The sequence below is a fragment of the Chlamydotis macqueenii genome, chromosome 2 (assembly GCF_036417535.1).
Source record: "Chlamydotis macqueenii isolate bChlMac1 chromosome 2, bChlMac1.mat, whole genome shotgun sequence".
In the NCBI taxonomy this organism is placed as follows: Eukaryota; Metazoa; Chordata; class Aves; order Otidiformes; family Otididae; genus Chlamydotis; species Chlamydotis macqueenii.
The window spans coordinates 98,008,576-98,018,057 of NC_141557.1; the positions used below are offsets into that span (position 1 = coordinate 98,008,576).

The 9,482-nt window shown below is 42.9% G+C and overlaps 2 protein-coding genes across 5 annotated transcripts in view; one reads left to right on the top strand and one right to left on the bottom strand.

Annotated features, from left to right (window-relative positions):
- Positions 1–2,573, top strand: part of CTNNAL1 (catenin alpha like 1) — a 58,079-nt gene extending 55,506 nt beyond the window's left edge. The window contains exons 18-19 of the mRNA XM_086740483.1: positions 1,324–1,407; positions 1,514–2,573. Of these exons, the coding sequence (XP_086596609.1) occupies positions 1,324–1,407; positions 1,514–1,675 (246 nt within the window). The 3' untranslated portion in view covers positions 1,676–2,573. The remainder of the gene's footprint in view (positions 1–1,323; positions 1,408–1,513) is intronic.
- The window catches only part of ABITRAM (actin binding transcription modulator), a 301,888-nt gene extending 295,269 nt beyond the window's left edge, over positions 1–6,619 (bottom strand). For 3 of the 4 annotated variants that reach the window (XM_086740489.1, XM_086740486.1, XM_086740490.1), the window contains exons 1-6: positions 6,489–6,619; positions 6,363–6,414; positions 4,113–4,242; positions 3,211–3,287; positions 3,070–3,139; positions 2,858–3,000 (exon numbers count right to left, since the gene is read on the bottom strand). In XM_086740489.1, the coding sequence (XP_086596615.1) occupies positions 2,872–3,000; positions 3,070–3,139; positions 3,211–3,287; positions 4,113–4,242; positions 6,363–6,414; positions 6,489–6,552 (522 nt within the window). In that variant the 5' untranslated portion in view covers positions 6,553–6,619 and the 3' untranslated portion in view covers positions 2,858–2,871. Of the gene's footprint in view, positions 1–2,709; positions 3,001–3,069; positions 3,140–3,210; positions 3,288–4,112; positions 4,243–6,362; positions 6,415–6,488 lie in introns of those variants that run through there. The other variant, XM_086740485.1, reaches the window with a different exon arrangement.
- Between the last annotated feature and the right edge of the window lie 2,863 nt (positions 6,620–9,482).

A 9,482-nucleotide genomic window follows, 5' to 3' on the forward strand; every position in this document is an offset into this window, starting at 1 on the left:
GATGCTAACTTTTTGCAAAGAACTTCCATCAACATCTCCCTCAACTTATCCATGAGATAAAAAGAGAGGTACTGGATTTTTATCATGCTGCAGGTGAGAACTTTCAGGTGAATGATACCAGATGGAGCAATACTGTATATAATACCATAATCCACTAGATTACAGTAATCATATTGTAATCCACTAGAACTTCATTCAGAGAAATATGAACTGTAATTAAGTGTACCTCACTAAGAAAGGACTTCAGTGATACAAATTACCTTCATTAATATTTTTGTTTCTACCACTGTCATAATTACTGTTGTTATTGATGCTTAACATAAGCATAAACGTACACATTCCAAACCCCAAAGATTCTATTACTGAAATACGTGCTTGCTTCTCAGTGGGTAGAGAATCTACTCTAGACTGCCCAGAGTTTATTCTGATACTATTCGTATTTGTTGTGAGCAAATATGTATACAGCTGCCACAAAAGTTTCAGCATTGTTACCACAGTAAGTAGATCTGCAAACTTTAGTGGGGAATAGAGGTCAGTCTTTTGGAAGAACTTTGAAGTATCCCTGAGCAGCAGTATGATCCATGTGAGCAATTCCATGTCTGTGCATCTGGATGTTTTTTCTCCAGTGAGCTTTGGAAAAGATGTTTCAACTTTACAGCAGGGACTGAAACTGTCTAGACCATCAAAACCAAACTGAGCACCTCAGGGCTACTGCTTGGTTTGTTTTACACTCTAACCTGAATGGGAACTCCAGCTGGTTCATACGGAGTGGTGGATCGCTACATAGTGATCATAGGCAATCCAATTAATTTTTATCCAGGGCCCAGACTTGTGACCCATCTAGCACTCAGTACTTGAGGCATAAACTCAAATGCTTTAATATGTAGCTAACTTCTAGTGTAACTTCTATCAAGGTAAGGCTTATAGGATGCATGGTTTTCTAAATCATGCTGAGAGGACATAAAACAAAAAGGAAAAACGTGAAGAATTGTGATGAATCATATTTAGATGGTAAGAGCTCCTTTCCAAGACACTTCTATTACTATTTAATATTACATTATTATTAGTTCCTTCTCCTGGGATGTGTGTCATTCCCTTCTGCTTCCTAGCTGAAGTCTTGGGTTAACAGAAGGGATGGTGTTGCTTTACACATACTATATAGAGAGATTCAAAAAAGCTAGGCAAACCCTTTTGATTAGAAGGGATTTATGAAGGAAAGATACTACCTATTCAAGCTTGAAATAGAGTATCATCTCATACATTAAACAATTGCCTAATAAAAGTAATCAGTGGTCCTATTCTACTCTTAATTGTCTTGTTCAGGTTGATGCATGCATTCTGAAAACAAAGAATGTGATGACTCTGTTATGCCAACTTCTTCCACTTTGCTGCAAATTACTGAGAAAGGCAAGTACTTGATTAATCTGCAGTATTTTAAAAGATGCGGAGGGTGTGTGTGTTTGTTTTGTTTTCGGTTGTTTTTAAGAAATCTTTTTTATTTTTTTAATTGCAGAATAAAGCAGGAAATGGCTATCTTAAACCTGCTCCACCATGGAGAGAAGACAGACTACGAACTGCTACAAATGCCCACACTCCAGAAAGGAGAGCCGAGACCTTTGGCATCAAGTCTTTAGAAAATCATGTAACAAACATGACATTTTTAGAGAGCAAGTAATTATAGCACTTAGAAATGCAGGAACTCCCATTTGAAAATAACACTTGCTGAATTTTCAATATTGCTTTCATTTGTGGAAAGTTAAAGCAGGTTAATCTGAATTAAAACTGTTGACCTTTGTCACATCTAATAGATGTCCCATTACTTAGCGATTACACCACCAACTAGTCTAATCGTTACGAATTTTTATAATGTGAATGCCTTTCCTATGCTCACTGTTGAGACTGGTTTTGTAATTAATGCTTATGAATGTCTTAATGGATGTTTCAACCCAAAGATGCTGCTAATAGACATTTTCTACAAAGAACCTTGTGCTGCAGATGCTCTATGTAACGCTACTGTTGAAGTGTGGAACTCATCTCTGGCCTATTCCAGTCTATGTATTTGATAAAGCAGAATCAGGAATACAGCCTGAAAGGCTGGTGCCTAAAGCACTGATATGTTCTCTTAGTTACGAGTTATACTTGCCATAAAGTAGTTTTAGGAAAAGAAAACCCTCTTTTGGTAGCTGCACTGCTGAATTTTAATCTTGTTGACATGATTCATATTTCCAAAAGTGTCTTTCTAAGTGATTAATGCTCTTGACTCAAAACCTTTTTCTTTTACTTTCTTTATTTGTAGATGGCAGCTGTTGCTTCCTTTTTTCAGTAAAACTTACTGAGCAGAATTTGAGCTGCATGTAGAACCACTGTAGACTTTACATTATACCAATTAAAATTTAAGAAAATAGATACTGATTTTGACAAACTTCTGTACAAAGGGCATTATTTGACTTCAGGATGCCATGAAAATACATCTTTTCAGGTTTATCTGCTCTTTGTACATAGGCTTTTGTTGCATTTTTATTTCAATTCACCTTTGTCAAACTCCGTATTGTGTTAGCGACAGCTAAATGATATGATTTTTCTGTATGTGTTATGCTTGCACTGAGCAGAAGCAAAGCTGCCTGTGGAACATAAATACTCTACAGCATATCATTCTGTGCTTATTTAAAGACTTGCAGTGCTAGAATTGAGATAAAAATAGAAACCAAATTTTAACAGACAAACTATTTGAACCGGTTTATTCTTGTATGAAACAAGTGTTTAAGTTCCACTTTTAAAAACAGGCACTAAGCCTTGTGATACCATGAAAGTTACAGTGTACAAAAGTAGCTCACTTAGTATCAAATACAGATGATACCTGTATAATTCATTTCATGAAGAAGAATTAAGACGTTTCAACAAAACTTCCTCATACTCCTTCTGCGTCAGAAGTCCTTGAGTTATACTCTTGCTTTCTTCAAATTTGGGCAGAACCACTGCGATGTATCCCTCAGTTAATGGCTAAAAAGCAAGACTGAAGTTAGTAGTGAAATAAAAGTTAGAAAGTAAAAAAGCAAAAAAGTTTCTTACCTTTTCTTGCAGAATAGCTGGATTGCTAAGAATGTTTTCATTCACTTCTATCAGACGCCCTCGTATACAACTGCAAAAGTGTTAAGTTTCAGTAAAAGTGCACAGTAGGTCAAGGTAAGAAGAAAAAGGGAAAAACCTTACCTATAAATGGTGTATTCCTCTCCATCTGATGAAGATATCCTACACAGAGGGGCAAGTTCTGTTAAAAACTGAGCTCCCTGCATTTGAAAAAAAAAAACAAAAAAACCACAAAACCAAAACAAACCTGTATGTATACACACAAACACATATATGTATATATGCATATATAATATGCATATACACACAGCTGTTAATTACATGGGGCTTTTAAAAGTGTTACCATCAGCAACACAAGAAGTTTGTAAGCTTCAGAACAAAGCAAGGAAGTGTGATGGTAACGGGTCATTGCAAGTTACAGTGCTGTGCTTCCCTACAGAAGGGAATATGATAACTTAGTTACGTGCACAAATAGATTAGAAGCTTTTAAGACTTTATAAATTTAGTAATGATTAAGTTTCTTGTGGAATAACAGACTTACAGTTTGATCAGATGATTAAAATCAGTGAAGAGGAGAAAAACAGTGCATTTGTCTAATATAGCCAAGTTAAACCACCTATTTGAAAACCCTCTCTGAAAACACACTGAACTAGTCCATCTGCTATCCAAGGCTGTTTGACAAAAACAGTCAGTCCCCAAAACCTTAGCATTTCGGTGGAAACACATTTTTATCTGCAAAGACATGTTTAAGTCCCTCTCTATACTATGAAAAAAACGACTAAAAGCAACTGTTAACCTTGGTTTGAGCAACCCTGGAAACTAGTGGATCTGTATGAGCACTGTAAGACCCTGGCTGGGAGTTAGACAGGCACCTCTTGAGGAAAGTCTAAATTCTTTACCTGTGGAGGGGCTGTTTTAAAATAAAAAGCAAAGGTATCTTGGTAAGTTTCTATCATAGAAAGGATAGAAACTCTCAGGCACTGTGAGAGATGAAAATGAAAACTAACCAAACCAAACAGCCATACCCTTTTTGACTTCCCAGAGACCTTATTCTGGAGCCTGCTACAGTTGGCACTGATTTGGTAATTAATGCTTGTAATTGTTTTTCCACTTTGAAGAAGAGGATGGGCTTCTGCCAAGGTGATGACACAGATTCTGCAACAAGAAATGCAATTATTATGCCACAGTTGTGAGAAGACATGCTCTTATGCGTGCTCTAAGCAAGCTCCACAGGCTTCTCTGCCTGCACTAGTAGGATTTAAAACTGACACTATTTCACCTTAGCTCCTAGTCCAAAATGCTAGCGAGACTTTTGGGGTTGTGAAAGCTGTTCTTTTCTTTACTTCCATTCTGAAAGCATAATCTGTTTCCCTCTATAGTTTAGCAGGAAAGTTAAGCTGATTGACAGTTCAGCTCACTGCAGCGGGAGCCACAGGACAGGCACCTACTAGGCCATGGGTGAGGCAAGAACAGATCTGGGTGAGAGCATGGGGATTGAGTAGGGTAACGTAGAACACAATTTACCTGAGCTAATGAAGAACAACGGTGGAGAATTGTTGGCTGTTGATCAGAGACAAATTTTAGTTTCCCACTTACTTACAAAAGATGTCAGATACAGAGAAAACCACGGCACAGAACCAGAGCTTTCCCTGCGGATGCTGCATCCGTCTCCCTGCACTGTCACATCTCTTCTGTGAGTTCTTGCTGCGCAGCTCCCCGCAAGAGGGCGTTGGATCCCGGCAAACGCTTTCCACATGCCCCAGCAGCTCAAGGGGACCTGAAAAGCTACTTGCTCTTGCCCCTTGTTTCTTTCTAAGGGCAAGGTGATTTGGGGCTGTCATCTACTGGAGCTGAGATGTGGCAAAACAAAAAAATCAACAGAGAATTTTGCACTGCTTAGAAATACCAAACTGATCTACAGCCCCACATACAATAATGATAAAATACTTCATAGAGCACTAGGCTCAGCTGCTGTAGAAGCCAGGGGCCTTGATATCTTGGAATTCAAAACAGCAAAATCATGTTTCCAGACATTTGAACAAGTGTTTATGTTTTTCACCCCTTATCAACAGGATTTAACCTGTTGTCCATAGAAAGGTTTTTATACTAGGCAACTGAGACTAATAACTACTTATTTAGTGCAAACGTGAGGGTGTCCTTTCTTGCTGTTGCTGTCATATCCTTTGTTCCCAGGTACCCAGGTTTCTGTTTCTAAAGAACGAGAAAGTGAACAGCCACAGTGAAGCCCCAGCTCTGAAGGCTGCAGCGAGGCGATGGTGCTGCCTGCACCAAGCGTGCCCTTCCTGTCACTCTGAATCCTTAACAGGCAATTCACTGGGAAAAACAAATGCATCCTCCTTTTCCTTCAAAACACAAGAAATTGGCACTGCCAAGTTCTGTGTGGACAGTAGTTAAGTTCTGTTCTTCCCTCTGGGACTTAACACCCCAGAAACGCTCCTGATGCCACCAAGCCACCCTGCTGTCAGGACAGGCTGTAGCAGGGGCCGCAGCTGGGGAACGTAAGGTACATTAGCAAGAGTCCAAACTGGGCAGAGGGTCGATTTAGTCCCAATGACTGGGTACCCAGCTACATCAAAGGAGAAGCAATATGTATGGCATTTTATTTATTTCCTATCTTGCATTCACTGTCTGTAGTACATGAAAGTACAATTAAAAGCAATTAAGTTGTATATGGAAAAAGCTAAATGTTTGTTCAAATTGAGATAATTTCCTGGAAGCCAAGTTAAACAGACTGCTTCTAAATGTCATTACGGAAAAGGCTTTTGAAATGTTGCTCTTCTGCTACTGAAGACGATGTAAAAGGCCGTTTCACCGGGAGAGGGTGCAGGGATGTGAGGGCAGACACTGAAGGGGCCTTTAAAAAACAAAACAAAATAAACCAACCTGCAGAGCAACTTGAGGGGGAAAGAGTGCAAGTACCAGTGTTCCTACTGGGGTGGTCATCAAAGGACAGAGTAAGCCTAAGATGTCTGTCACTCTGCCACCCTCCCACCTTCCCGAAAAATCCCGCCTCGCCTGCTGTTTTCCCCCTGCCCCTCTCACGGCGTTTCCGCGGGAGCGGAGCCCGTCGGTTTCGCATCCCAACGGGGAGGCGGCGGCAGTAATGGCCGACCCCTCTGTGCTCACGGAGCGGGCAGGCGGGGCTCCCTGTGCTGCCGGGAAGCAGCGCCCGTTCCCGCTCCGAAACCGGCGGCTTCCGCGGGCACCTGTCCTGGGGAGAGGGCGGAGGCGGCCCCCCCGGCCCCGCCACTCGCCTGTTGGAGTGCTGCAGCACGCAGAAGTCCTCGCACGGCCGCCCCTTCACGTCTGCAACAGGGCACAAACACCAGTCACCGCCCCGCCGCTGCCGGCCCCGCTCCCCACCCCCTTCCCGGCGGTACCTGGCTTGTACCAGCGCGTAAAGTACCGCTCCGCGCCGCCCCGAGCCACCTCCGCCGCCGCCATGGCGCCCCGCCCCGCCGGCGCGCCGCGGTGACGGGCGGCTCCCGGAACCCCACGTCCGACCTCCCCGTTCCCCGCCCGGGCCGGGCCCCGGCGTCTCCCGGAAGGCGAGAGCGGTTCGACAGCCAAATCTTTCCCTCGCTCCCCCTCGACGCTAGTGGATGGGGAAGCAATTCTCGACCGCAGCACTCATTTCTACGAACTCCGAGGAAATAAACCTTACATCTTGTTTTTCTTTTTTTTTCTGAGAAGGTAAATGAAAGACGTAACTGGACACAACTACACCAGTGAGGAAAACTCTCAAAGCCCAGCATCTGGTTCAGTGGTTTATTTTCTCCAGCACACAGCAACACAGCAGTAGCCACAGTGACCACTATATGTACCAAAAAAGTATTTTAAATAAAAAGGCATTTCATGAAAACATCTTTTTGCTTCTTGCTTGTGGCAAACAGAATGACCCTTTTCGGTACAAACACGGGCCAGAAGCACTGGGAGAAGATGTTACAAAGCAAATGACGGATTCCAGCACTGGTTGCCTATTCTGTTTACCTGCACCTTCCACATGCACTAAATAAGGCAGCTGTAAGGCAACATATAAAATTAAGTTTTGTACCATAATTAAGGTACAGATGGATACACAACACAGACACACTTGCATTTATCAGCTGGAACAGCCGGGCACGTTACAAGCTGCGGCAGAATACATACACAAAAGTAAAGGGGGCTGAGGGGCTCTGCCCCAGCACTTTGCCAAAGCACCAGTATTTTCAATGCAAGTACGTTGCAACAGATCCTGGTTCTACTTTATATGGCTGACTAAGGAAAAAAAAACAAACCAAAAAACAACCCTAAACTGTTGTCATCTTGCTGGTACAAACCTATAGCAGGTTTCACTCTACAGCCTTCTGAATTACTCATCTGGAGATGTCCATCATGGACAGCTCTCCATCAAAGATTAAAGAGCACTGAATGGGTGGGATACGTTCAGGGCTAGCTCACTGAGCCGTTTCTGCCCGTGTGCTCCAAAGGCAATTTATTTTTCACTTTGTTACCTTAGCAATATGCAAGTATTTTAACGTCAGTTGATCACATGAAAAGCCAGCGAAGAACTGACTGAAACACGTAGATTTCTCACCATCACTGAGTTACTGATCTTAAAAATCTCTTAGGCAGCATACCTGCTTCCTGTCTCACAGCCACCACCTGGAGAAGAGAAGCCCAGCTGAAGTAGCAGCTATTAAGGTTGCATGCTAACAGAAACTGCCAGTAAAAAATTCAAAGTAACCAGAGCTGGGACCCATCCAAGTCTGAAATCCCTCACGACCAAAGAGATGGAGCATGCTCGATTTCTGTAAGGGCTGAGGGCAAGAGACCTTTGGGCTAAAGCACACTGAATTTATGGTAGTCGACCATAAAAGCCCACTAGGATGCAGTGAGGTTGCACCTCAGGCACTGCCTTTCAGCAGAGCAGAGCTGTGATGACAGATCTGGAGGGAAGAACGGGGTGAAGCCACACTTGAGTTTTTTTTTTTTCCCAGGAATGCACCTTGTTTGTGAGGAGCAGTACAGGAGCATGAACCGAGGCTCCAGCAGTGACCAGCACCATCACACTCAGCAAAGGCAGACTCATTTAAACAGGACAGCGCCGAGCCAGGCTGCACCAAAGGGCGGCACGTTCAACTGCAACAGAGAGACACCATGACGAGACTTCCAGAGGAAAAGCAGCCCCATTTTGAGAGATCTGGAATGAGGTGGGACTGCTGAGATGGGAGGTCAGTACAGGAAACAGCAGCAGTCAAGGCATGAAAAATTCAGTTTTGACAGGTTTAGCGTGCGTGTGTTGGGGTGGGGTTGACCTTTTTGTTCTAAAGAAAGCAGTGACACGCACACACCAGACACTGAACAGCTTTGGATCAGCAAACGATTCTGGTATTCAAGCAAAGGCAAGATAAAGATCAGCAGTTGGGTTTCAGCTACAACAAAGTCAGGAAATGGTCATAGCACAGGTAAGGGCAGAAGTGTCAGAGGAATTTAGGTAATTTGAGAAAACCCAGAAGTTACCATCCTTTCAGAGTCAGTTCAAATGATCTAAGTTTAAAAGCCTGGAAGCAATGGGCAGATCTATCTGCTTTTCCTCATACTCACAGATACTACCAACACAAGCTTGGGAACACTAGAACAGAACTGCTGTGAGAAAAAGAGCCTGGGATGGATGATCAAGGAGATGCTATGAAAATGCAGCAGATGGCTGTCATACCATGGCATGACTCTTCTGCACCTCAAGATGAGTAACTCCTCTGGCTGATTGTCTCTGCCCTTTCTTCAGAGGTGTGCTTCTAACTGCCAGAGGCTTAATCAAAATGCAATAGGAGAGAATAAAAGAAACAAAATGTAAAGGGCTTGATGAAGAGACGGAATGCACCTACCAACATTTTGTCAGTGTTCTTGTTAGAGATGAAAGCCTAGCACCAGAATAGTTTCTAGTGATGGAAAATAAGTCAGGGGGAGGAAAAATGAATGCTCTCAAAAAAAGAAGTCTGTGCTCCTCTCCAAACAACTCCTCTCCAAACAGAGAGAGATAGAGGTTCATACATGTGCAGATCTGAGGGAGCTTGCAAGACCCCACTGCAGCTCAGTGCTCCCCTCAGGGTGCATTAGCAGAGTTGAAGGAAGTACACCTTCCTCTAGCCCCGACTTCAAAGGGGGCAAGGAACAGGATTTCATCACTGTGGGAAGATGATCAAATCTCAATCTTGTTAACTTAAGGAAAGACTAAAGGAGGAGAAAAAGTTCTGGCTGCAGAAACTCCTGCAATCCCCATTTCTTAACCTGTGGAAAACAAACAAACAGCCAGCAAGAAACCCACCAAAGCACAAACCTCTCAATTCATTCCAGATACCTGTCTCTGAGGTTTTACAGTAGTTTTGGCTTTC